Source organism: Heloderma suspectum, chromosome 1 (genome assembly GCF_057233095.1).
Source record: "Heloderma suspectum isolate Gila_16-S chromosome 1, 16-S_ref, whole genome shotgun sequence".
NCBI lineage: Eukaryota > Metazoa > Chordata > Lepidosauria > Squamata > Helodermatidae > Heloderma > Heloderma suspectum.
The window spans coordinates 439,154,875-439,182,148 of NC_139458.1; the positions used below are offsets into that span (position 1 = coordinate 439,154,875).

At 47.0% G+C, this 27,274-nt stretch overlaps 1 protein-coding gene across 1 annotated transcript in view; it reads right to left on the reverse strand.

Moving 5' to 3' along the window:
- Nucleotides 1-284: 284 nt before the first annotated feature.
- Nucleotides 285-27,274, reverse strand: part of LOC146360389 (nuclear GTPase SLIP-GC-like) — a 51,187-nt gene continuing 24,197 nt past the window's right edge. Inside the window, exons 9-22 of the mRNA XM_084825157.1 lie at nucleotides 26,521-26,739; nucleotides 20,500-20,691; nucleotides 19,492-19,667; nucleotides 18,558-18,576; nucleotides 17,980-18,069; nucleotides 16,261-16,366; nucleotides 14,317-14,450; nucleotides 13,853-14,017; nucleotides 11,643-11,800; nucleotides 11,307-11,445; nucleotides 9,340-9,448; nucleotides 6,648-6,784; nucleotides 4,121-4,208; nucleotides 285-2,576 (exon numbers count right to left, since the gene is read on the reverse strand). Coding sequence (XP_084681283.1) covers nucleotides 2,383-2,576; nucleotides 4,121-4,208; nucleotides 6,648-6,784; nucleotides 9,340-9,448; nucleotides 11,307-11,445; nucleotides 11,643-11,800; nucleotides 13,853-14,017; nucleotides 14,317-14,450; nucleotides 16,261-16,366; nucleotides 17,980-18,069; nucleotides 18,558-18,576; nucleotides 19,492-19,667; nucleotides 20,500-20,691; nucleotides 26,521-26,739 — 1,926 coding nt within the window. The 3' untranslated portion in view covers nucleotides 285-2,382. The remainder of the gene's footprint in view (nucleotides 2,577-4,120; nucleotides 4,209-6,647; nucleotides 6,785-9,339; nucleotides 9,449-11,306; nucleotides 11,446-11,642; nucleotides 11,801-13,852; nucleotides 14,018-14,316; nucleotides 14,451-16,260; nucleotides 16,367-17,979; nucleotides 18,070-18,557; nucleotides 18,577-19,491; nucleotides 19,668-20,499; nucleotides 20,692-26,520; nucleotides 26,740-27,274) is intronic.

Genomic DNA, 27,274 nt, shown 5'->3' on the forward strand with positions numbered 1-27,274 from the left:
AGCAGCAGCTCTCCAGTGTTTCAGACAGGGTTTTTTCCAGCCCTACCTGGAAATGCTGCAGGAATTGATCCTTGGACCCTCTGCATGCAAACAGTGGCTCTACCAGCCCCTCCCCTCGTCCTGAACTTCACTAGATAACAACACTGGTCTACACCGCATTGGTGTCCTACACTGCACTCCCCCTCTTCCAGCAGTCTTGGCCAACAAAAAGGGACTACTTTGGAGGGCTGAAGTAACCCATACCTAACACAGTGCAGGCACTGCACACGCGCGCACACACAATATGGGTAGAATGGCAGGCTTTATTTGCATTGGCCGGGTAATTTTTAAAATCTTTACAAATGAAGTATATACTAGAATGAAATGAGACTCGAGCTACAAAGGACATGAGCTCCTGTCGTTCCTGCTGCCTCTTGTCATGGGCCGGATACGCTGCTGCCCAAGCACAGGTACACGAACATTCTGGATTCCTCCACTGTTTTCTAGGGGTAGTCATCACTGTTCCCCAAGGGTAGACCGACAAAGAAGGGTTCCGAATGAATGAGGAAGCCCCTTCTGCAGACCAGTGGTCACACTACATTTACAGTCAGGGCCAGAAATATTGGAACAAGGATAACTGTTTTGGCAGTTGGCCTCTGTACACCACATTGAAGTTGAAAGGAAGCACACCCAGATGGGAGCAAAGTCAGGACTTTCAGCTGTAATTCAAGGGGTTTGACAAAAGTGGGGCACTAACCATTCAGGAAGGACAGTCAGTGGCATACACGCACCCCCATCATTGGTGGCTCATAAGTAATGGAACGAACGGCTGACAAGCAGCTGCATGGCCAGGTGTGTGACCTGTTTCCTGGGCACCCCATGACCAATCAAGCAGATGAAAGGCCTGGAGGTGGTTCTGAGTGTTACATCTGCATTTGGTAGCTGTTCACTGGAATTCCCAACATGAGGTCCAAAGAGGATGTGAAGGAGGCCATCATTAGGCTGAGGAAACAAAATAAACCCATCAGAGAGACAGCAAAAACAGTGGGAGTGGCCAACACAACAGTTTGGAACATCCTGAAAAAGAATTAACTGGCAAGCTCGGCAACAGCAAAAGGCCTGGAAGACCACGGAAGACAACTCAAGTGGATGACCACAGAATGCTGCTCATGGTGAAGAGGAACCCTTTCACAACATCTAGCCAGGTCAATGACGCTCTTGCGGAGGTAGGCATGTCATTGTCAACATCTACAGTCAAAAGACGGCTTTATGAATATAAATACAGAGGCTTCACAACAAGGTGCAAACCACTGGTAACGCTCAAGAACCGAAAGGCCAGATTAGCCTTTGCCAGCAAACACCTAAAAAAGCCTGCCCAGTTCTGGAATAAGATTCTTTGGACTGACGAAACCAAGATTAACTTGTACCAGAATGATGGGAAGAGAAAAGTATGGAGAAGGAATGGAACAGCTCATGATCCAAAGCATACCAAATCATCTGTCAAACATGGTGGAGGCAGTGTTATGGCATGGGCATGTATGGCTGCCAATGGAGCCGGGTCACTGGTGGTTACTGATGACCTGACTGCTGATCAAAGCAGCAGGATGAATTCTGAAGTGTACAGGGCTATATTTTCTGCTCAGATTCAGCCAAATGCCGCCAAACTGATAGGGCGCCGCTTCATATTTCAGATGGATAATGACCCAAAACATACAGCAAAAGCTACCCAAGAGTTTCTCAAGGCAAAGAAGTGAGATGTTCTTCAATGGCCAAGTGAAGACAAGACTGAAGGCAGAAAGACCCACAAACAAGCAGCAGCTGAAGGCAGCTGCAGTAAAGGCCTGGCAAAGCATCTCGAGGGAGGAAACTCAGCATTTGGTCATGTCCATGGGTTCCAGACTTCAGGCAGTCATTGACTGCAAAGGATTTTCATTCAGGTATTGAAGGTGATCCTTAAGTTTGAAATGATGTTGGTTTGTTCCATTACTTATGAGCCCCCAACGATGGGGGTGTGTGTATGCCACTGGCTGTACTTCCTGAATGGTTTGTGCCCCACTTTTGTCAAACCCCTTGAATTACAACTGAAAGTCCTGACTTCGCTCCCATCTGGGTGTGTTTCCTTTCAACTTCAATGTGGTGGTGTACAGAGGCCAACTGCCAAAACAGTTATCCTTGCTCCAATATTTCTGGCCCTGACTGTATCTCCATGACTTGCATGTTCGTCAAAGGTCAGTCATATCTTGACTTCACTCGCTGGTTAAACACGCTGGAAGGTGCTTTTGGGCTCATCTCTCACAGAACGATTGGTCAGGATCGTGTCTGAACATCTCATCTCATATCTCAGGCGCTGCACGGGCTAGAGGCTTGCTCTTTCTTCATTTGGAAGCTGGGAATCTGGGCAAGCTAGTAGGTTCCCCGAAATGGCGGCTGGCGGCTGGCCAGGCTGGATTGACGCGGTGAAGATACAGACATATGGAAACCAGCCGTAGTTTGTTTTCCTTGGAGGCCTGGAGGAGTTGCAGATGGGTACGATGCATTGTCCATAGTTTGCAATTTCCCATAAATCTCTTTGATCGCTTTGCACTCTTCCTCAATATCTGGAAGAGAAAAGGAAAGTAATGTGATTAGGCTAATATCTGACCAAATATCCACAAACTAAGTTATGCTCTCTCATATCGGGGTCCTTTTCCTTTGCATGAAGGATGTGATCACCATTAAGGGCACATTTCTGAAGTGGCCACATGCCCCCCTTTCGTTAAATTAAGGGCCAACCTACCCTTTACGTGCTATTTATTTATTTCCTCTCCAATCCACCCAATAACTAAGGTTGTCTGGGCGGATGAGTGCATTCAGTCCTACTGTCAGCTCTTCCCCCACCCCCAAAAAATGCTTTTCGCCCTGATGTTGAGTCGAGAAGCAGCAAGGAGTGGGATGCAGCGCTTAATAGCTCCAACCTGCTGCAACAACTCTCCCCTTCTCCCTTCGGATTCCTAGTTTGCATTTATGCAAAAATAAGTCTGGAATTTCTGGCGGGCGGGGAGCATGTGCAAAGAGAGCAGCAGCAGAAAAGTGAGGGGTGAGGGAAAGATGAAGCACTCCATCCTCCTTTCTCCAATTCCACCCCCCCCCATGCCTTTTCCCTAGAAAAAGCAGCTGTTGGGATTTAAAGACATGCATTTGCATGTAACATGTAGCTTCGTCCACAGCAAAAGGACAGTTCCCCTTATAATGGAGTTGTAGCCAAGACAAGTGAGCAAAGGTGCCTCTGGCATCTAGTAAATAATGCTGGAACCATCAAAATACACTTTTCATACATTTGGCTAGAAGACACTTCTTTTTTTATACACAGATCTGTGGCATAGCTCAGTGAGTCACAGTATATTTAAAAAATATTTATATTGTGCCTCTCCATGTCCTCAGTCACAGCACCCAAAAAGCAATATAGCACAACGCAACTCCGCAATCTTTTTTTTTCCAGCACAGACATAACAGTGAATAACAGCAGCGTGACAGTGCCAGCCAGACCTTTGGCTCCCCCTGCCCTGCCCCATTGCACAGGACATGGGCAGGTGAAGCCACCCAAGCTGAGGCATCCGGCGGAGGAGCGCGCCTCCACCCAGCCCCTGAGCTGGGGACCTGGCCTTGCTGCGCCCAGGCTCTCCCCAGCTGCAGAAAGTCCAAGGCGACGGAGAGGTTTTAAGCACTAATCGTATAATTTTCAAATTGCAGTCTATAGTGCCGAAGTCGCTTGATCAGTTATCAGAGAAGGAAACAGCCCTGTGGACCAAGGAACACGGGGTGCTGGGACACCAAGGAGGGGGTGAATGTGCTTGACTAGCTTTCACAGTTTTAACGAATTGGACACAATCCACTGGAAGTCCTCGTCCACAGGCGCCCTTGACATGAGCAAGACCCTTTTGTGCAGCTCTCGTTTATTGGGCAGAAGAATCGTGTCGCAGGGGAAGGTGCCCTCCCTCTGCAGGTCTCCAAGAGTAATAATGAAAACAGGAGTGCAGAAAGTTGAGCCAACGGGACGGGAGCACCACTGGCACGTGAAGACCGACCATGGCGTGACAACGTGAAGACACGCCTTGCTCGGGTCATGCGCCTCGGGCAATTTTGCAACTGATCAGATGCTTACCTGGCAAGTGGACAGCCAGCTGCTCATGCCTCAGTATCAGTCTGAACACAAACAATGTTTCGTTTTCCAGCTTTGTCACAATCATGTTCTGCAGGACACAAAGTTTGTCACCCATGAAATCGTCAGCAATGAGCTGAGGAGGGACCATTCACTGGGGAGCAGAGCATCCCCAACATCTCAACTTCAAAGGAGAGAGGCATCAGAACTACGAGCGACTCTCTGGCTTTGGAGAAACGAGCACACTGTTCAGGGATTATGAGGCCACATTACATCAAACAGGGTGGAGAGGGAATATTTCCAGGGGCAGGGGGAGTGTTCAGGACACAGTGTACTCGTAGACTTTTCTCAAAAACAGGAATAGCATCCTTAAAGAACAGGAACAGAACATTTTGGGTGAGATAAGAAAATAACTCGGTACAACAACAGCAGCATAAATAACTGGTGCGCTCACAGTAGAACTCACACTGTAGCTCCCATTCTCCTCCAGTCACATTCACTCCGATTCCACCCCTCCCGGTTGGCCATTCCCACATCAAGTTCCCTCCAGGGGCTTACACCTGAGTAAAGATTCCTAGGATCTCATTGTAAGTCCATAAAGAGCCCAGGGTTCCTACCAGGTGCGTGACAGGCAGAAATTCAATAGGTGCCACCTTAAACATATGAAACAGCACCTGTGGATATTCTGCCTGTACTTTAGCTGCACTCATACTTCAGAGAATTTTAATAGTTGAAACCTGGCTTTGTTCCACTGTGCCTGGAGCTCTGTCTTAACAGCTGTGTCTGAGTGACAGGCAGAAACTCCATAGGTGGAGTTTCCCCTAGCATTTGGAGATGGGAACTGCACCCATTGAAGTTCTGGTTATCATGCAGCATTTTCTTCTGGTATTGGTAGGGATTCTTGAGGAATTCAATCTTTGTGAATTCAGATGCAAACTGAATTACACCTTTTACGTTAAGGGAACTGCACTGCTGACTATACGCTGCTGGGCCAGGTTTAAGGTATTGGAACTTGTTTACAAAGCTCTAAACAGCTCAGGACCAGGATACGTAAGAGATCGCCTGATCCGCTACTGCTGCACTCATCAGGAGATGCCCTCCTGGTGGTACCCAAGATTTCGGATGTCTGGTCCATCACGCCTCGGAATAGGGCCTTTAGTGTCATAGCGCCCACTCTCCGGTTCTCCCTGCCACTACAAATTAGGCAGGTACCAACCCTTCTGGGTTTCTGGTGCCTACTGAAAGCATCCCTTTTCCAACAGGCATTCCCAGGAATCATGTCCTCTGTATGAAGATTTGGTTTTGTACACCGCTTACAAATTTCTTTAAGGTAATAAACCATCTGCACCTCCTGGACTAATGTACAGATTTACTGGAACATAGCTATCCATCAGACTTCACACTTCTCCTAATATCGCAGTGCAATTTGGAAGTGCATATTTTGAGAGAAAATATGTTTTACAATACATTTTTAAAGGTGAATTTGTGTATGGATTTTATTTTAAATCGCAGGTTAATGAAGAAATGGGATGGAACACACTTATGGATGCATACATGTGGAAGTGACACAGACAAGAAATAAAGCTCTGGTGTTTTGATCTGCTCACTCCAGTTTTCGTTTGTAACGTCTTCTTTGCTGCATGATGGTTTGTTTCTTTCTTTCTTTCTTTCTTTCTTTCTTTCTTTCTTTCTTTCTTTCTTTCCCTTTCTATACCGCCCCAAAGCCGAAGCTCCCGAAACAAGCTTATTGTGTTGGGGAGTTGTGTCTGGCTCTCACGGTGAGCACTCTTTTGTATCGCGTGACACGTGCCTCGTTTGGATTTACGTCACATGCTCTATGTGGGCTGCCACTGGAGAGCGTTTTGAAGCTTCATCAGGGCCCATCTGCTGGATCATGTGACTTGCCTGTTGTCGCAGTCACGCTGGCTGCTGACTTGTTTCCAGGCTCAGTTTAAGGTGCTGTTTACTACTTGTAGAGCCCTAGATGGTTTGGGCCCAGGATCCCTGAAAGAACACCTTCCCACCCATGACCTAGCCTATCCTTTGAGCAGGTGGCGAGGCGCTCCTGCGTGTCCTCCTGGTATCAGAATCATGTTGGGCAGGAAAGTAGGTGAGAGCCCAGTGCACGTTATGCAACCCCCTCTCTCTCCCTCTCTCCCAGGAGATTCCGTGGGCACCCTCCTTCATGAGTTTTCAGTACCTTTTAAAGCCACATTTATTTCAGCAAGCATTTTTAAATCTCTATGGCTGAGTTGTTCTGGTATTTCATCTACCACTCTGTTCTGATCTATTTTCATGTGATTGTTTTAATTTTAAAATATTTTAATGTTTTGGATTTTTTAAAAGTATTTCTATTGTTAGCTGCCTTGAGCACCACTGGGTGAAAAGGCAGGAAACTAATTTTCAGAAATAAGGAAATACATTTTAGTAGGGAAACTCATAGTGGGCTGTGCCAAGGCAGATCTTGTGCAATAAATGTTCTGGTAGATTGTGTCAAGAGTCAATAAATAAAACAGGTTCTCCACCTTACCTTCAGTTCACACAGCTGTCTCTCCATCTTTTCTTGGACCTTCTCAAACATCCCATCCTTTACCTCATTCGCAATGTTCCTTTTGAGGCTTTCCTTCATGTCATTACAGGATCTGAGCCCCTTAATTTGTGAGGCCACTGCAGAAGGAGAAATATTGCCAAAATACTAGTTGTGATGAAAGAAGGAAGAGCTAAGAAGATGTGGCAATGTACGTAGGAGGGAGAGCTGCCCCTCTCAGGAAGGGTGCAGTGATGGGTGGCACAGGAAATGCTGCCCGCAGGGACTTCCAGAGTCTGGTTCTGATAAGTACATGTAGACAGGCCTCAGATAAGGCTACCAATGCCAGGACGTCCGGCCTTGAAAAAGCCACCAGAAATAGCCACCAGAATGGACTTCAGGGTCTCCATTTTGAAATGTTTCTGGAGGATAAACGTGCTCAACCACTTCATGTCTCAAATGGCTCTCACATCCCCTTCTCTTTGGACACAACAACAACAACAGTGGAATAAACCCCATCATGACTTTGGGCTGGAGGAACAGGTCCTATAGCCCAGCTATCTCTCAGGTACTAAATCATCCACAACATGGCCTGATGTTTTGAGGGATTCTTTGACTTCAGAGAGGCAATGAACCTGCCTCTCTGGCTCTGTACAAATTCCAAGCAAACCCCACGGAAATCTTCTCCAAAATCCTCTCCAAAATCCTCTCCAAAATCTATGTGTCCAATGTGGCCTGAAAACACACACAGCTGCGGCACGGAAGAGACGGCTCCCTGTGGCAGCTGGAGGGGGCAGTCGTCAGGAGAAACTGGCTTATTCAGCCCCTTGCTGACACTGGAGGACGAGCTTGAACATACGGCGCTTTGGCTGGCACCCCAAATGAATCCCTTCGAGCTGTACCCTCCTGGGGCACAAGGCATGGAAAGGAAAGCCGTGGGGCAAAGTGACAGTCATGGCTTAGGCTCGTGCTTGGTGAGGCGTTTTTCTAAGCTAAAGAGCCCCAGACATTGCAACCTTTCCTCATAAGGCATTTTCCTTCGGCCAGGTTGGTCCATTCCTAGGGTCGCCGGTGTGGTGCCCGTGGGCACCTGCAGGAGCCTCCCTTGGTGCCGGCCAGGCACCCTGCTCCTCCTGTTTTTTTTTTTAGGGGGGGTGTTATTTATAGTTTTTATTCAACTTTGTAAACATTTATATATACAAAAAGCAATGGTTAGGGGGAAGGGGATAGGGGTAATTAATTAAAAAAATCTAACTGGGAGGTCATTATGCGGCAAAGGCGCGTTTTGCACCCAGGCCCGACAGCCCAACGTGACCTGGATGTGGGGGTAGACGCACCCAGCCAATGGCACATGCAGCGTGCAGGAGGCCTGCCTTAACCGGAGTGGGTCGCAACATCCCACAGCAGGCTCTGCTTCCTCTGTGAAAAGCCCGGGGCTTCTCCTGGTGCTGAAAAAGGCGTGTGTGTGTGCGCGCGTGTGTTCTTGCTCTCTTTCTGTGTTGGCAGCGAGGCAGGGGATCTCTCTTTCCCAGTGAAGAACAAGACCCAGCCCTCTAAGGACCCCATCCCTGTTCCTCCACAGGACTCGCCGGGGGTCGGCGGGGGGAAGGAAGACCTGTTTATTTCTTACAAAAACAAAAGGTAGAAGAACGCTGAGCTCAATTACCTATATAGGTAGTACTGGGGTGGGGGCAGAATTCAGAAAGGAAAAATGGTGGCAGGAACCATGGTGAAGCCCCCTCCCCTAGCACTGTGAGCCCGATCTGAATCAGGGACACCTCCCCCCTCCTGCATTTGAGCTCTTTCTTTTTTTACTGCAGACTCTGGCCTCCTCCATCAGCCAGAGAACCAAGGGCCACTGGGAGGCTGCACCCCCCCCCCCAGAAAAAAACATCATGGCAAGGGGGAGACCAACCTGGCCCCAGACACCGGCCAGAGAAGGAACAGCTGCAGGGAGCTTGTTTCGCCTTTCCCTGCCAGAGAGAACACCGAGAAGGACTTTGAAGCTAAGAACTGGTGCCTGAGTTTTGCTTTTCTTCCCTTCTCCCATAAACAAACAAACACACGAACAACGGTGGAAGCGTCACTCACACATCTCCCACCATCGTGTCCAGTTGCAACCGTACAATGGGGGATACAAGCCCACGTCATCCAGCAGGCATGGGGAGCCTCTGGCCTGCGGGGGCTCCCCATCTGGTGTGCCAGCTTCTCCCCCTGGACCTGTTGCTCTCCCAGCTGGGGAAAGCTCTACTGTCCAGTCAGGAGCTGATGGAAGAGCTCCTCCCTGCTGGGCGAGGGGGCGGGGCTTGGGAGGAGGCTGCTGAGTGGTTCAGTCTTGCTTACCACTGAGGTTTGCCCTGCTTACTCCTGAATAGCCATGCTGCTCGCCCTTACTTATGAGTAGACATGCAGAGGCTTGGTTTTTGAGATGCTAGATGCTCAGTGATTCAGTCCAGCTTACTTCTGAGGGCTGTCCTGCAGAAGCTTGTTCCGCTTACTTCTGAGTAGGCATCAGCAAAAAATACATTTTGGCCCCATCCACAAATGGAATGTGGCCCCCGAGACCGTTCCCAAGTTGGAAGCCAGCCCTTGGACTGAAAAAGACGCCTCTCTATAGATTAGCATTGCTGTGCTGAGCCCACCAGATATTACATTCAAATTCCACCCACATCTGTCCCATTGAAAAATCCCTTACCTTTGTAATGGGGCTTCAGTTGCTCTTGGATGGACTCTACATGAGTCTGGAAGATCTTTCTCTTACACTGGAGAATCTCTAGTTCTAGTTTTCCCAGGATGACTTTGGTCTGTAGGAATCAATTTAAAGTTTTGGAGTTTCTTCCCCCGACAGCCACTGGATTGCAAAACATGTCTTCTGAAACTGAGTTTGTCTCCTGACAGCACTGGATCTCTGGGAGCACACCACACCAGAAGTGCTTCCAGAAGATGGGGTTGGACTCAACGGTCTTATAGGCCCCTTCCAAACCCACTATTCTATGACTATTCTAAGACAACCAAAAAGATGATTTCTTGCATTAGCGTAGTCTGTCACTAGAATACTTCTCTGACAATGGTGCATGGCCTAGTCCCCATGCAATAACAAACAGGGTGCTTCCAGACAGAGGGCTCTTAGCATGACCAGTTAGGAAGCAATGTTCAGCTACTCAAGTCTTTTTCTCCTTTCCGGAATTTCTGTGGTAAGAAAAAAAAATGGAAGTGGTGGGAAAACACAGGAGGGTTCTGAATGGAAGATAATGCCTGGACCCAGTAAAATTCTGTGCAGGAGGTAGGGAGATGGTGCAACGAAAGCCTCATCTGGAAGGATCCATCGGATAACTTTTTGATAGTTGTCTGGAAGCATCTACTAGGACTCCACCACCCAAAACAGCAACAATGAAGATACACACACCCCTCACTCACTAATCCTCTTCTCAGCTGACAGACTCCAGCTGTAGGAGCTGTCGGCCCACCTAAATGTCTCCATTTACTCATAGAATCATAGAATAGCAGGGTTGAAAGGGGCCTACAAGGCCATTGAGTCCCACCCCCTGCTCAATGCAGGAATCCAGGTCAGAGCATCCCCGACAGATGGCTGCCCAGCCTCGTCTTGAATGCCTCCAGCGTGGGAGAGCCCACCGCCTCCCTGGGGAATTGGTTCCATTGTCATATTGCTCTGACAGTCAGGAAGTTTTTCCTGATATTCAGCCAGAATCTGGCTTCCTGTACCTGGAGCCCATTATTCTGTGTCCTGCACTCTGGGGTGATCGAGAAGAGATCCTGGCCTTCCTCTCTTGAAGAACACTATCCTATCTCCCCTCAGTCTCCTCTTCTCAAGGCGAAACTTGCCCAGTTCTTTCAGTCTCTCCTCATAGGGCTTTATTTCCAGTCCCCTGATCATCCTTGTTGCTCTCTTCTGAACCCTCTCCAGTTTGTCTGCATCCTTCTTAAATGTGGTGCCCAGAACTGGACACAGTACTATGCTTCTATTAATGCAGCCCAAAATAGCACTGGCCTTTTTTGCAGCCACATCACATTGTTGGCTCATATTCAGCTTGCGATCAACAACAATTCCAAGATCCTTCTCGCTTGTAGTGTTGTTGAGCCACGTATCCCCCATCTTGTAACTGTGCATTTGGTTTCTTTTTCCTAGGTGCAGAACTTGGCATTTATCCCTATTCAATGTCACTGTTGTTTTCTGCCCAGCGCTCCAGTCTATCCAGATCACTTTGAATTTTGTTTCTGTCTTCCAAGGTATTACCTATCCCGCCCAATTTTGTGTCATCTGCAAATTTGATCAGCATTCTCTGCACCTCCTCCTCCAAGTCATTAATAAAAATACTCTCTAAGCAGCTGCTGAAATTCAGGGAAGCTGGGCTGCCCTTGGACCAAAGTCAGCTCAGGGCAGAAGCTGCAGGAAATAGCAGCTTGGGAGGCAAGTGGCAGCCAGAGGTGGTGTGCAGCTGCCGCTCCGCAGAAATGGCACTCCCTCTCGCTGGCCAGTGGCAACGGTGAAGCTGTGTTGCAAGTAAGATCAAGAGTGCAAGACATTCCGTGCCATCACTTTATTTTGCAGAGGGGAGAGAACCTGGCGCGCTCTCTCCTTGGGGTTTTTTCCCTCTTCCCCCACATTTTCCCCCCTTCCTCCTTCTCTCAGTTTGAACTTACTTGACAAATGAAAGTTTCAATCAAGTTATTGCCACTCGGAAGATTGTGGTCTCTTCCAATTTGGCATATCTTCTCCTGCACCTGATTCTTAAAAATCTCCAGCGGAGCCCACAGATTCAATCCGGTGGCCTCTTGGGTCCTGTTTGAATAAGAGAACAAGTATCGAGAACACAGATGTGAGCTTCGCCCTTACGATCTGAACAGCCGGCGGGGACATGCCGCATCACAGGACAGCCCTGGAAGGGCCCCAGTGGACAAGGGCTGGGTGAGCCTGGACTGAACTGCCCCGGCCAATCCAGTGGGGTGAGTAGCAGAGCAGGTGCAAGCTTCTCTTACCTGAATACGCTTTCAAAAACGCCTCCAATTTCCTCATAGATGGGCATGGCCAGTCTTTCATTGAAATCTAAGCGTCCAACCACCCTAGACACATGTACACCATTCTTCTGGCACACAGCTTTCAAGGTCTTGTGGAAACCTTGGTTTCCCCTTTCTCTCTGAATAATCGAAAATAATGATTTTAATAAATCAGCTAACTTAATAGCACCATAAAAGGTCTAGAAGACAATGCATGTGAGGAAAGGGAAAAGGAACTGTCTATCTCAGGGCCGGGCAGCTGGTGGCCCTCCAGCTGTTTTGGCCTGCAACTCCCATGATCCCTCACCATTGGCTATGCTGGCTAGGGCTGACGGGAGTTGTAGGCCAAAACATCTGGAGGCCACCAGTTGCCCACCCCTGCTATATAGGAATTAGGAGATTAAGGGGAGAGACTGGCAGGTTTCAAACATTTCAGTGTATGCCAGAGCCAGGGAGGGAGAACTCAGTGTGTGCTGAGCAACAAGTTACTCTGCCCAGGTCAGCAGCTTTGCGGGGCCAGCAAGGACCCTGCTGGCCCGTAGCATCACCTGACCCCTGCTGAGCTCGTGGCTGTGATACTCCCTGACTTCTGAGGAGGCGGCAGTGCGCAGCAGGGAGCAGGTGAGCTCCCTGCTCCTCAAGCAGGCACGCAGGCACACTGGCACAGAGAGCGAGGCACCGGAGGGGAGGGCAGAGGCAAAGGCTGAGAGCACAGAGGCCATTCGTATCTGAGCGAGGGGGCGTGCGCGCACCCAGGGCTTCCACTGTAGTTTTTGCTGCAGCAGCGCCCATAAGCCACCTGTCTGGGAAGCTCTAGTTGCATCCTGCTTTGCAGATCCTGCACTGGGCAAGGGGCTGGACCGGATGACCTCCAAGGTCCCTCCCAACTATCTCAGTGACTCTAAGCAACACAGCAAGCCACCGCTCTGTTTCCAGAGAGGTATTCCCCACTGACGGCTGGAGCTGCCGCAGTGAACACTACACAGGCAGCTGCAGGCCCATCCCTGTTACAGATGCATCAGCGGCTCCTCTACGCATAGGCACAGCCTCCGAGGTTCTGTCAGAGAGATGAAGGCTGAGGTTAAACCTCGGAAACAAACGCCTCCTGCATGTAAGGTCTCCTTGGCCAGCTGCCCAGCACATTTTCCAAGGGCAACATGAGAATACAAAGCTACTAAACGTATACCGCATGGTCCTGACCAAAAGAGAGCCCCCAAAGTGACAGTGTCCTGGCCCGGGAAGGGCCGGATCATCGCTCAAGGGTAGAAACATCCCGGCTCAAGCTTGGGTCTCTCCAGGCAGAGCAGGAAAGAGCGCGGTCTGAAGCCTTGGAGAGCGGCTGCCAGTCAGCGTGGGCAGCACCGAGCCAGGTGGGCCAACAGCCTGACTCCTCGGCATAACGCCGCTTCCTCTGTCCTGGCTCGTGCCAAGAACCCCCGCGGCCCCGCCCTCCCCACAAGCCCACGCTCGCTGCGGGCTGGACAGCGGAGCCGGCCCTGCTCCCTTCGCTCCTCCGCAGAGGACTTGCCCAGCTCGGCTTCGCCCCCTCCCTGCCTCCCTCCCCCACTGCGTGACCCGACTTGGCACGTCACAAAAATGCGGTTGACACATTGTTGAATTACAGTTCAGAAATGGCGTGTTCTGTCATGCTTTGCATGAGTTTCGAATTCTCCGCCACACATTTACTGGTGGTCTTTTAGGGCTGGGCAAAAATAGCTTCACAAAATTCTCTTATTCACTGGGGCCAAAACTGGGAGGGGGGCATTTTGCTGAATATTCTTTGAGGGCAAAATTCTGCAGTATGCCATCCCAGAATTGCTGCTGCTGCTGCAAGGCAGCATATTCACCTTAAACAAATAAGGACTTCCTTCTGTCTTGTTACTCTTTCCAACACTTAGTGCGTTTTTTTTTAACATTCAGCATTCTAGGATCAAAGTGATTTTGCCTTGAATTTGTGATGGCTTTCATTTACAGCTGAACACAGAGAAAATGAAAATCTGGTCTTCCTAGACAATTCCCAAATTTCTGAAGGGCAGGTTCTTTCCAAACCTTGGGCTCAATCAATCGTGTATGGTTTGAGACTTGCTCAAATTGGAGGTTTACACACACACACACACACACATACATATATATATATATATATATATATATGAATATTATTTAAAAATAGGGGAATAGAAGATTTTCCTTACTGTGAGCATGTCCTCAACAATTGCTGTGTAGTTGTTCCTGGCGTTCTGCACACCCTGAGAGAGAGACTGTCTTATCTCTTCAAAGCATTGTTCAATCCTCTCCCCCAGTACTTGAATCTTACTCTGCACAAATCCTTCAAGATCACTCTCCGGAAAATGCTTCTTCTAGAGGGGCAACACATGAACAAAAGGCACATCAGCAAAACACCAGAACAGAAAAGAGGTCTCTAGGAAAGGCGCAGTTCTCCCACAGAGAATTCAGCTGTGTGCATTTGACAAAGGAACTGGGGAGCGGCAGGCCTGTAGGGCAGGAGCTGATGGGGAAAATAGGGCAAGGAAATGTACTGCCTGTGTCTGTATGGGTGAATTTTTCACATGGACTTGGAGCAATCAGCCAACTATTTGGCTACATGATTCCAACCACGCAGTCTATACTTTTAACTAAGCATCTGTCTTAGTCATACCATAAGATGATGTTCAAAACCAATGTTCTTAGCAAACAGATGAATGCTCAAAACTTCAGTCACATAGTCTGTCACTAGCTTCTTCTTCCCCTTCATGCAGATGTTCCTGACATATTCCCGCAGCTTTGGTATCTCTGAGATTATTAAAAGACAAGTTAAAAACATAACATGAAAAGGCAAGGCATATTCCTCTGAAGACTGTTCTCCTGGAAGATCCATGCTCTAAAGTACTTGTTAGATTTTCAGAGAACTACAAATTGTTGCAAACTCTGATAATTTAAACACTGAGTTTTGGTTAGTGTGGGGCGCACACATGCGCACACACACACACAGACACCCCACTCTGGGAGTCCAAATAGACCACTTAAAGGGCACCCTCCCCAGACAATGGGGTCTGCTGGTTTGACTCTGCTAGGCCCAAGGGACCACTGGATCCTGCAGGTCCTAGAGCAGCCATGATGAATTAAGATGGACGCCCACTGTGGGAAAAACTGGTTCTGTGTAAACTGCTTGAAATTTTGCTGAATCTTAGTGACAGCCGAAGCGTGACCTTGGCATTTGACTTGAAGATAAGGACAAAGAACCCTTCATGTCCACTGAGATGCCAAAAGAAAACCAACAGGCATCACAGCAGAAGCTGAAATACTTGGGCTGCTTTGGAAGAAGATATTGCTGTGGAATGTGCTTGCAAAGCAATGGAAAGAGCATGAAAGGAGCACTGAGATTTCTTTCCTAGAAGGACTGTGGGCTATGCAGGGTGGAATAACATGCCCACCCACCCGCTGCATTATCAAATTGATGTCCAACTTGAGATATTACACAATCCCATCTCTGATCGACATGAAAAGGGCTTCTGGGTCACTTTGGGGAAGGAGGAGGAGTCCACATGCGTCACTTCAGTTCTTCTCTCTAATGCCTTATCTCCCCATTCCCCCTCCCTTTTCCCTCTCTCTAGCTTTCTTTCTTTCTTTCTTTCTTTCTTTCTTTCTTTCTTTCTTTCTTTCTTTCATCATTCCGGTTCTGATGAAGATTGAAGAATCCGTGTCCCTGTTACACTGCATTGGGAGATATGAACTTTGCCTGTCATAGTGGAACAGTCTAATAACGTTCCAGTTATGGGCTGGAGAGAGCTATAGGCCTAGGGTTACTATTCGAATTGCTTTGATTGCTTTGTTAATTACCTTCCCATACCATTCTTAAACAATTTATATTGTTTTGTTGGTTGCTCTCTTATGACCCTGTCTGACCATTTCTACTTTCCCAATAGCACTGTGACTATGTCTGCCTTTGAGTTAATAATATTATTTTCTATATGAAGTTAATGATATGGGGGCATTGCATATCAAGAAACCAAATGATTTGCTTCAAGTGAAATCTTGAGTCTGGTCTTTTATACCGGTCATACTTCGCCCTCTGGCCCACTGGGTTGCGAAGGTGCCCATTGAGCGCAGATAGAGCCGCTGACACTCGGCAGGGCTCCACACGGCCGGGCCCCGGGCTGCAGAGCCCCTCCCCAAGCAGGTGCTGGACAGGCTCCCTGTCTGCCAGTCTGTGGAGTGGCGGCATGCGCCAAGCAGAGCTCCTGGCCCCTCTGCCTGCCCTGACCCTGCCGGCATCTGCACTATGCTGTCCTGCTCCTGACGTGCAGCAGGGAACGGGGGCAGCCCAGAACCAGCAGTGCTCAGCATAGCTCCCGGCCCACTCACCCACATGGGCCGGTGTGGCCATCTGGAACACAGCAGCCCTGCTCCTGGCTGGCGCACATCGGGAGCGGGGCTTGTGTTCAGGTGGCAGCACCAGCAACCTCAGGAGTGCCACAGGGGCCCAGCCACCCTCCGTCCCTGCTGCCACGCAGCTCAGCCACATCCGCTGCAGCGGCAGCCCCACAGCACTGGCAGCAGGTCTGGCACTTGTTCCAGCTCGCTGCAGGCTGGTCTCCACTACCTGTCTCTTCTTCACTGAGATTTGTTGACTCCCAGAATTCTTCAGCACTGACCATATAAATCAGGTTGGGCTTGTTCAAGACTTCCGAATTCGGTGGCAGCCTTCTCTGAAAGACACACATTTTACAAAGGCACTCTCCCTTTTTTTCGTAGTTACAAAAAGCTCTCCTGTGCAGAGTTTAAAGGATAAGACGTTACTCACCTTCCCCTCACCAGCCTTGTGACAAGCTGCCTGGCAAATGAGGTGGCCCGCCTCCGCCTTTCTCCAAGTACGTGTCCTGGTTGTTCCTTATTAAGTGTTTTACAAAATGAAGGCCAAAACAATGGGCATTGCCACCATTCCTACAGTTGCAGTTAGGAACACCGGGAACTGCCTTGCCTTGAGTCAGAGCCTTGGTCCATCTCACCCAGTACTGCTGACACTGACTGGCAGCAGCGGCTCCTCAGAGAAAGCCCTGGTATTGATGCGGATTTCTGCCCCCGTGTGATGAACCCCCATGTCCCTCCCCTAAGAAGCTTCTAGTCTAAATGTTGGCAGAAGAGGGGTCAATGGAAAAGAACGAAGCGAGGGGCAAAGTAAAACTGGTTGAATGCTAACAGATACACACACATATGCTTTGGCTTCACTTTGGTTGGGGATGGCTATAAGAGGGTCCGAAAGAGGCTTTCGGAAGAGGTGGGGTTTCGCAGGCCCTCAGGGCCACCAGTGAGTAGGCTGACAGGTCAGGGCCAGCTGAAGGCCAGTAGTTTTCATAGAATCATAGAATAGCAGGGTTGGAAGGGGCCTACAAAGCCATCGAGTCCAACCCCCTGCTCAATGCAGGAATCCAAGTCAAAGCATCCCTGACAGATGGCTGTCCAGCCTCGTCTTGAAGGCCTCCAGTGTGGAAGAGCCCACCACCTCCCCAGGTAATTGGTTCCATTGTCGTATTGCTCTTACAGTCAGGAAGTTTTTCCTGATGTTCAGCCGGAATCTGGCTTCCTGTAACTGGAGCCCATTATTCCGTGTCCTGCACTCTGGGATGATGGAGAAGAGATCCTGGCCTTCCTCTCTGTGACAACCTTTCAAGTACTTGAAGAGTGCTATCCTATCTCCCCTCAGTCTTCTCTTCTCAAGGCTAAACATGCCCAGTTCCTTCAGTCTCTCTTCATAGGGCTTTGTTTCCAGTCCCCTGATCATCTTTGTTGCCCTCCTCTGAACCCTCTCCAGTTTGTCTGCATCCTTCTTAAAGTGTGGTGCCCAGAACTGGACACAGGTCTCCAGATGAGGCCTAACCAGTGCTGAGTAGAGGGGAACTAGTACTTCCCGGGATTTGGAAGCTATGCTTCTATGAATGCAGCCCAAAAGAGCATTTGGCTTTTTTGCAGCCACATCACATCGTTGGGTCATATTCAGCTTGTGATCTATCACAATTCCAAGATCCTTCTCACTTGTAGTGTTGTTGAGCCACATATCCCCCGTTTTGAGCACTGCATGACAACCAGTGAACTCCCTGGCAAGTTGTCCACACTGAGGAAGTCAGTAGCCTAGAGTCTTTCTACTAGAACCAGACTGCCTGCCCCCCCAGTATCACCTGACATCTTGAAACAGGAAACGTGTGAGTTTTTATTTGAGTGTCCCAGCTGGAATTGCCTTCCAACCAGCAACTCAGTAGCACAGCTACTAGAGGGCAGTACCAGATATATAGGGCAGCAACTAAGAATGGGTGGGATGCATTACCTTCAGCTCCTCCTTAATGTCATTCTCCATCTCCATCTTCATATCTTCTTTCCTCTCCAAAATGGCATCATGTTTATTCTCAATGGGACGCTGAGTTTGGGAAAGCCAGGAGCAGAATCACACATCTTGCCTAGCTATGTAATGAATCGTACCCTGTACCCATCAAGCTCATTATTGGAAGACTGAAAACACAGGGGTTGCCTGGATCACATCCGTTTAATGAAGAAATGAAAGACTTAAATAACATAAAGCTGCTGTGTCCAGAAGTGCATTTTATGCTTTATTTTTATCCAGCATCGCACCCATCCCACATTGAACTGGCTGAGTGGGGTGGAGAAGGAGGAGTACTTGTGGAGTGAAAATTCAAAAAATAAAACGCGCCACAAACGTGGTCCTCCTGCCCTTCGGGACTTGCTAAGCAGCAGCCGTGACGCTGAGGTCTGGGCCATGAATAATATCAAACTCCAAACAGATTGGCTGTATTTACATCTGTGCAATTCAACTGCTCACATACAGATTTCTGTTCTGGAAACAGATAGAACAGGAGTACTGCAAATGTTTTTAGAATGTTTACTTACATTTTTATTTTTTCTTTCTCTGAAAAACAAAGAGAGAACTAGCATAATACATGAGTTTCGAAAGAACTCTGGCAGACAGAAGTCATCGTGACCCTGAGAGCATAGGACCAAGGGGAATACACTGCACTCAAAGCAGAGCTGAAAATGGAATTCACACAACTGAAATGGGAATTCACAAATTTCAAACGTAGATGACTATATTTAAATTCTGAGAATTTAGAATTCAGGTCTGAGTTTATTTTCATGAATTTCGTGGGGAAATACCTATGCTAAAAGGTTTGGCAAGACAGCTCTGATACTTGGTGTCAAGGTTCCCCTTATGACCTGGCCCCCCTGAGCAACCCCTTAAGGATCTCTTGCCTCCTTCAGAGTCCCACCTTCCTTCTTTAACCTTTCCTTTCCCAGTAATGTGGGGTTCAGGCTGTAGACTTGGGATGAGTGACACCCTAGACACAGGGTTTAACCAAAACAGTTTACTAGTAAATTTAAAGCAAACAAATTACAGCTAAAGGCATTTGCACAATAGAGCTGAGTGATACAAAAGGCATTAAAAGATAATAAAATTTGCAAAATGCAAGTTCCCTAGCTGTCCTTAGACTTTTCTAGGCTGCTTTTTCCTGCCGACTCTTCAGACTCTGCTCTCACTTCAGGCTCTGGCTGTCTCTGCTCTCCTTGCTCTGGCTGCAGCCTGGTCTTTTCTTCCCCTTACTGGCTCTCTCCCTCTCTCTGTGTACCCTCCTAGTACTGCTTCAAACTGGAAGAAATGAAACTAAAGTGGAGAAATGAAACTGACACATAACCAGAGAAATGAAACTCCTCCTCCCAGGGTTGCCCCCTCCCAACAGAAAACTCCTGGCCTCTAAGCCTGATTGTTTTTCCCTTTGCCTCTGTAGGCCTCAAACATTCACACTCGGACAAAACACTGCTGCAATACCTCTTGTACACGCCAAGGTTCATATTGTCCGATTTGGTGACCACCATGGCAATGTCAGTGCAGCTCCCCCCCTGATATGCCTTGATGCTTTTATTCAGAAACATTTTTGGGTCACTCTCTGATTTAGCACGTTCAGTGCCGTTGATAATCCAGAGGACTGGACATTTATCAATGCTCTGTAAAGGATAATTAAAGAACATTTGTGTCATCAAGCATGAGCACCAAGAAACCCAGTCCTGCATGTTCTTCTAATTTATTTATTTATTTAATGTCATTTCTATACCGCCCAATAGCCGAAGCTCTCTAATCTAAGGCATATAATATTAACTACAAGTGGAAGCCTCTGAATAGACATCTTTACTATTTTGATTTAAAGAGGCTGATGCTTTCGTTCCTTCAGTGAGGTGCGCAGAGGCAAAGTACCAGCAGTAATTATTACCCCATCATAAAAGAGATATGAGGAATATAATCTCTATATGGGGCAAAGAAAATAGCATCTCCAAGCAGCAGAGAAAGATACCTGTCAGATAACCTGAAGAGCTATACCAGCAGATTGGATGGTACTGGGCTAGATGGACCAATGGAATAAACTGGTTCATATATTTTTACTATTCATATATGAATAAAGCACAGTCTTCTCTGTAGTGGCCCCATAATTGTGGAATTCTCTCCCAAAAGAAGCCTATTCAAACTTAACTTTACAGTCTTTCAGGAAGGCATTTACAATTATAATGTACAAAGTTTACAATAATTTAGTCCAACATTGACAGTTTAATCTTTTCCTGGAATGGGGTCTGTGTTTAATTTAATTTTTTTTATTTTGATGCCTTATGAGATATTTAAAAGTATTAACCCAAATTAAAATATTATTCTATGTGGTGAAATATTGCTATTTTTGAGTTCCACAGCTAGGTCAGATAACCTGGATTATACTATATTTCAACGCTAAGAGAATGGTCTGTAAGATAATGTTTTCTTCTCCTCCACATACCAGAAGTAAAACCTCACCTGTTTCCACATTTCATCCCGTTTTTGGTTAAAGTCTCCTATCCCAGGAATGTCCACAAATGTGATGCCTTCTGGAACTCTGCCTGATCCTGGAATGCTGACTTCCACATACTTGATCAATGGCCAGAGTTTAAAAGCATGTGCCTTTCTAACACAAATGTAAGGTTCCAGTTCTAATGAGAACTCACCTGCCTGAAACACAAACGTTAGTACATGTTAGAAATTAATTTGTCCTTCTAAAGAGGTTTTGATCCAAGGATCGCTCTTCCAACTATGTTGTTGATATCTGGAGCCCCATCTACATGAGCCTTTTACTCCGGGGCGGCTGCGAGTCGAGGTCCCTCGGGACAGATGACACAGTTGCCACTTCACAGCCATCCGTGGTTTTCTCCCGGAAAATGCAGATTTCTGAGGTGGCGTTTTGCTGTGATTTGAGGGGGGGGTGCTGCGGGTTTCCCTGTATTTGCGGGCCGTCTGTGCCTTCCCCAAACCGACTTTGCAGTTTGCAGTGGGTGTGTTGTAGGCACGCACAGTACTTGCATCACTTTATGATGCCTCTTTACTCCCCACAACCCTTCACAGCTGTGCAGTTACAGAGGCACAGAGAGGCGTTTTCAGTTATTTAATCACACTTTTGCAGCATTGTATCTTCACAATGGTTACTTTTGGACGCAGTGCCCAAGGGCCAGGGGGTCTTGGACAAGCTTTGCTCCAGCCACCATTTCGGAGCGATGGGTAGGTACGTACTGCTCCTGCTTGTGAGCGTGAACCATCGTGAGAGTCTCAGGCTAGGGAACTGGCAAACAGAAAGCGTGGAAATGAAGGAGCACAGAACAACCAATGTTTAACTAACGAGGGACAGAAAGACACAACAGAATCCCTAAAATACAAAGCAGCCAATGAAATATTGCACCCCCACACTCATGAGACTCCACAGCTGAACATTTAAGTACAATGGCCAAAAAAAGGGCATGGTGGAGCCTGTTAGGGAAGCACGCAGTAAATTGCGTTCCTATCGCAGGGGAAGCGGATTCGAAGCCACATTGCTGTGCAATTGCGACAGGGCGGAGGGTGAAAGCAGCGCCATGTAGGTGGGGCCTGGGTCTGACAACTGTAAGGCATTTACCTGCCATCTGATATTTTAGCCTTGGATTAGGGGTTGTTATGGGATTGGGGGTTGGGCTGGAGGTCCTCTTGTGGTCCTTTCTAGCTTCTTTCTGCAAATGAGTTCTTCAGCAGTGTAGGTTACTTGAGGCGTATCTGGTCAGAACCTTGACCTTGTTAATAGTCCTGGCAAAGTTGTCCAGTACCTTTCTTTGTTAGGGAGGTTAGCTGTTGCCTCTGAATAGCTGGCCTTAATAATGGCTAAGGAAATGGCCAGAGACTGTTCTGGAAGGGAGAGCTGGAACGTCTTTGGGTCCCTGTTTGGGTTTAACAAATGCATGTCCATGAAAATATGGACAAAAGTGTACACATGTCTGCATGAAAGGGAGCACATTCAGTAACACTGTCTGATTTGCTAAGAAATTGTAGCCCGTGATGAGGGATGGGTCAGTTAGGATGTGTCCAGACGAGGCTTTTATAGCACCATCACCCTGCCTCATTCATAGAATGTTATGGGGGGTCCAGACGACATCATCTTCCACTTGTGTTTTCCCACTGCTTCTTCTGTCTTTTCTCCTACCACAGAAAATCCGTCACAGAAGAACAGACAGAATTGCTGCACAATGCCTTCTGATTGGAAGCACCAAGAACCCTTCCTCTGGAAGCATCCCACTTTGAGGGGCAATTTAAATGTTACTTTAGTTACAAAGCTTGCAGGAATACTACTCAAACTATTTATTTATTTGATTGATACCCTGCCTTCCTACCAAAAAATGGCACCCAAGGCGGCTTACTTCTATTTATATATCACGTATTGTTATTGTTTACTGTTTTTATTCTGATTGTTAGCTGTCCAGAATGTCATGGGTTGAAAAGCAGATATACAGTGCCTTGCACAAGTATTCACCCCCTTTGCTGTAACACCCCTAAATAAGCTCTGGTGCAACCAACTGCCTTCAGAAGTCACATCATTAGCTGAATGGAGTCCACCTGTACCTGTGTGCAATTCACATGATCTCAGATTAAATACACCTGTTTCTGGAATGCCCCAGAGCTTGTTGGAGAGCATAACTAAACAAACAGCATCATGAAGACCAAGGAACTATCAAACAAGTCTGGGATAAAATTCAGGAAAATCAGGGTTGGGTTATTAAAAAATATCCCAAACTATGAATATCCCCCATAGCACTGTTAAATCCATTATTACAAAATGGAAAGAATATGGCACAACCATGACTCTGCCTAGAGAAGGCTGTCCACCAAAACTCAGTGACTGGGTACAGAGGGCATTAGTCAGAGAAGCAACCAAGATGCCAATGGTAACTCTGAAGGAGCTGGAGACATCCACAGCCGAGATGGGAGAAACCATCCATGGGACAACTAGCACCCAGATGCTCCTCAGAGCTGGAGAACAAAGCCATTGCTGAAAAAAAACCATACCAAATCCTGTTTGGATTTTGCCAAAAAGCATGTGGAAGGCACAGCAAACACACGGGGAAAGGTTTTCTAGTCTGATGAGACCAGAATTGAACTTTGAGGCCTCACCGCAAAACCCTCTGTGTGGCGCAAAGCCAACAGTGCTCATCGCCCTGAGAACAGCATCCCCACAGTGAAGCACGGCGGTGGCAGCAGCATGTTGTGGGGATGCTTTTCAGCAGCAGGGACTGGGAAACTGGTCAGGACTGAGGGCGATATGGATGGAGCCGAATACAAGGCACTTCTAGAGGAAAATCTGTTTCAGTCTGCAAGGGACCTGGGACTGGGCCGGAGGTTCATCTTCCAGCAGGACAGTGCCCCTAAACACACACCGAAGTCGCACTGGAGTGGTTTAAAAACAAGACCCTGAATGTCTCAGAATGGCCCAGTCATAGCCCAGACCTCGATCCTACTGAGAATCTGTGGCAAGACTTGAAAACTGCTGTTCACCAACAGTCCCCATCCAACCTGACAGAGCTTGAGCTATTTTGCCAAGAGGAAGGGGCAAAAATTGCAGGATCCAGATGTGCAAAGCTGGTAGAGACTCACCTGAAAAGTATCACAGCTGTAATTGCTGCCTAAGGTGCTTCTACCAAGTACTGACTCGGGGGGGGGGGGTGAATACTCATGCAACCAGCAAATGTCAGTTTGTTTTTGTTTAATTAACTTTTGTGCCCCAGTAAAAATATTTTGTACCTTCAAAGTGTTTGGTATGTTGTGTAAATCAAATGGTGTAAATGCCAGTTGAAACCATTTTAATTCCAGGTTGTAACACAACAAAATGTGGAAAAGTCAAAGGCGGCTGAATACTTATGCAAGGCACTGTAAATTGAAAAAGCACACAAAGAAACCCACTCCAGGATGTGGTATCCATGGCAGGAGAAAGGGACGATACAGACACATATAATCAGAGGTGCAATTCTCAAAATTTGGGGGAGTGGGGAGACATAATTTGGCACCAGGTATTTCCTCCTTTGCTCCAGTACTTAATAGTTTTGGGTTCCAGACAGCAAGAGGACTGGCCGATTACTCTGTGTGGTTTGCAAGCAGCTTGGAAAAATATTAAGACTAAATTTCCCGGGGAGTTCTCCCTTTTTTCAGTGCTTCCAAATTAGAAGTTATATTCAAGAATCAACTAGGGCAGTAGATATGGCTACGTGTTATACTTCTTTTGAGAAATTATGGAGCTCAAATATATAGAAAGGATTATTGTCCAAAGTGTGTGTGTGTGTGTGTGTGTGTGTTTAGGAAACTAAACAAAGGTGGGAAAGAGAATTTAACATAGCAATCTTGGAGGAGCAATGGCATTTTTTATTTTTATATTTAAAACATTTATATCCCACCCTATATCATTAAGAATTATGTCTGTTCAAAAAAATGGTAGGAATGTACTAGATGTGACTTCTAGAGAAAGCTTAATAAAATAATATATATGTGGTATTATACCCCAGCCAGGATCTGGAGGATGTTTCCAGAAGTAACAAATAGCTGCTAGAGGTGTTATGGTAGAGGGACTTTTACCCATGTATGATGGCATTGTAATCTGGTTAAAGAATATTGGAAGAACATAATAAACAGCATCAGAATAATTACAGGCTATAAATTGCAATTAATCCCAACAACTATACTCCTGGGTGATATTAAATCCCTAGAGGTTTCATGGTGATGGTGAGTTATATGTTAATATCTCCAAAGATCGTCTTGGCGAAAGCTTGGTGATCAACATACAGACTGTCTCTGGTACAATGGAAAAAGAAGATTTAGTCTACTATGGTGATGAATAAAATAACAAGTTATAAGTTGCTATGGGAGGGAAGAATGAACTCCATCCAGACTTTCCAAAATAGTTGAATGCCATTTATCAATTCTTGGAACAGGTTCAAGCCAGGTGATCTAGCAACTACAGATGCACTACATGTGTGTTAAGCTGACGTATTGTAACCATCTTCAGTGATTATATTTTTTAAAAATCCATGCAGGGGGAACCTCAATCCAGGATGGCTAAATTTAAATTAGTATCTGAATCAGCCCTAAGAGAGAATTTGGGGACCCAGGGTCTAAGCTCTGCTCTAGTTGCTGAGTGAGTGGCAGCAGCTGGGCAATGCTACATGGGCCCAAGGTTGGCAACCCTGAACCACTTGGGATGCAGCTTTCGGCTAGTACACCACCGCAGCAATTCCGGAAGCAGCGCATCAGCACAGAGGCAGCATCACAGGCAGCGCTGGCCCTGTCTGTACGAGCGCAGAAGTGTGAAGGCCCAACTCAGGGGGCCACTGCAGCTTCTCATCCTACCCCTGCCTCTTCTTTCCACTTCTGGCCAGATGGGAGGGAGTGACGAGACAGACTAACAAGAAGTTGCACCAACAGGAGATCACTTCAAAGTACAGTCTCTCCCCCCCCCCCAACATCAGTAATAGTTTTCCTTGGCAACTTACTTCTTCCCCTTAAACAATAATTGCCACGTAGAAAGTCTTTGAGAATGTGTCATCCCCCTTGACTGGTAACAGAGTGGCCTGGCCCACAAGCGTCACTTCCCCGTCCATCTTTTCCAATCTCTTCTGTCTACGCTCCAGATGTAAACCAGTTTTAAATGTTTAATCATCATGTGTCCCCCCCCTTCCCCCAGAGCTCTGGAATGGAACTTTTGTGAAGGTGCCAAGAATTTTTTTCAAGATCCCCAACCCACTGAGGACTCCAGTTCCCAGGGTTTCCTAAGGAGAAAGCATAGCAGAACTCTTGGGGTGGAGAAAGGCCTCTAGGCCCCAGATAAATGATAGCAGCAAAAACAGGAGGCTTGGGCAAAAATTTCCTGAAATTTGGAAGAAGAAAACACACTTATCTCTTAGGAGGGGGGTGATGGTTTCTCTAGAGAGCAGGAACGCCCCCCCCCCCACCATTCCTGCCCAAGTTAAAGAAGGAAATTGTACCCCAAAGCGTCAGAGATTAAAATGCTGACAGATGGCAAGAATGGGGAACAAAGCTATCTTCAAGATAAGGAGGAGATACGAGGTGGAGGGGGGAAGAGGAAATCTCCAGAGGAAAGAGCAAGATGGTGTGTAACAGGACAACTCTAGCTTTGAAAAAAAATCCAATTTTTAAAAGATCATCAATTGTATTTTATTTTATAGCGGACACTCTTCAGTTAAAAAATATGGCAAAAGGTCCTTTTTAATTACCTTGTATTGCATCTCTATCCTAAACAGACAAATTAGACCTTGTCTAATTTAAGGCAGGGGGATAGATGTTGCCCTCCAGGTGTTGCTGGACCACCGACCATGCTGGCTGAGGCTGATGGTACTTGGAATCCAACAACAGGTTCCCCACCCCTGTTCCAATTCATCCTCCTTCCATGGAAGCCACAAATTGTTGGATGCCCTTCCCCACCCCAACAGCATCCCCCAGGATGTCACAAAGCAAGAACAAATGTAAGAATCCACTCACATGCTTTTCCTTGACTTTAATCATTCTTCCACTAGGAATATCCACCAGCTGGTCGGTGTTCAACAATTCATTGTAGCTTTTCTTTTCCGCTCCACGCCCATAAAGTGCACAGAGCTTAGCAGTGGCATCCTTCACACTTTCGTCAGAGTAACCTGATTCGTTGTCATCCTTACCCTTGCTCAAAACCTCCACAAGTTTCTTCATCTCATCATTCCATTCCTGTCAGTGTGAAGATCCAGGTAGAGCTTGCTAATGTAATGGCTTTCTGAAGGGGGAATGCTGTTTAAATTGTTCCTCAAATCTCATTTCAACTTGTATTCTCCAGTTGGGTCAGATAACACGGGTCAGCTTACTCAGAATGGACAAATCGCAGAGTTTTAGATACCACTCCTTCAGTTTTTGGATCTATCTCACTTTCCAATATTAGCATAAGTGATCCCAGCTTCCTTTGCTTCACTATAAAAGTGGCAATTTTAAGGGCCCTTTTTCAAATACAAGTTTAATATCATGTTTAATTAGACCCTCAGTTTCCTGTCCAGAGGGGTACCAGTTTTGAGGATGTGTAGATAGTGTTCTTTACTTGTATTAACTTGTATTTACAATATTGTATTTACAATATTTGTATTTACAGTATTTACTTGTATTTACAATATTGTAAAGAACAATATTGTTTAGGAACCTGGAATGTCAGATCAATGAATCAAGGTAAGCTGGAGGTGGTCAAACATGAGATGGCAAGATTGAACATCGACAT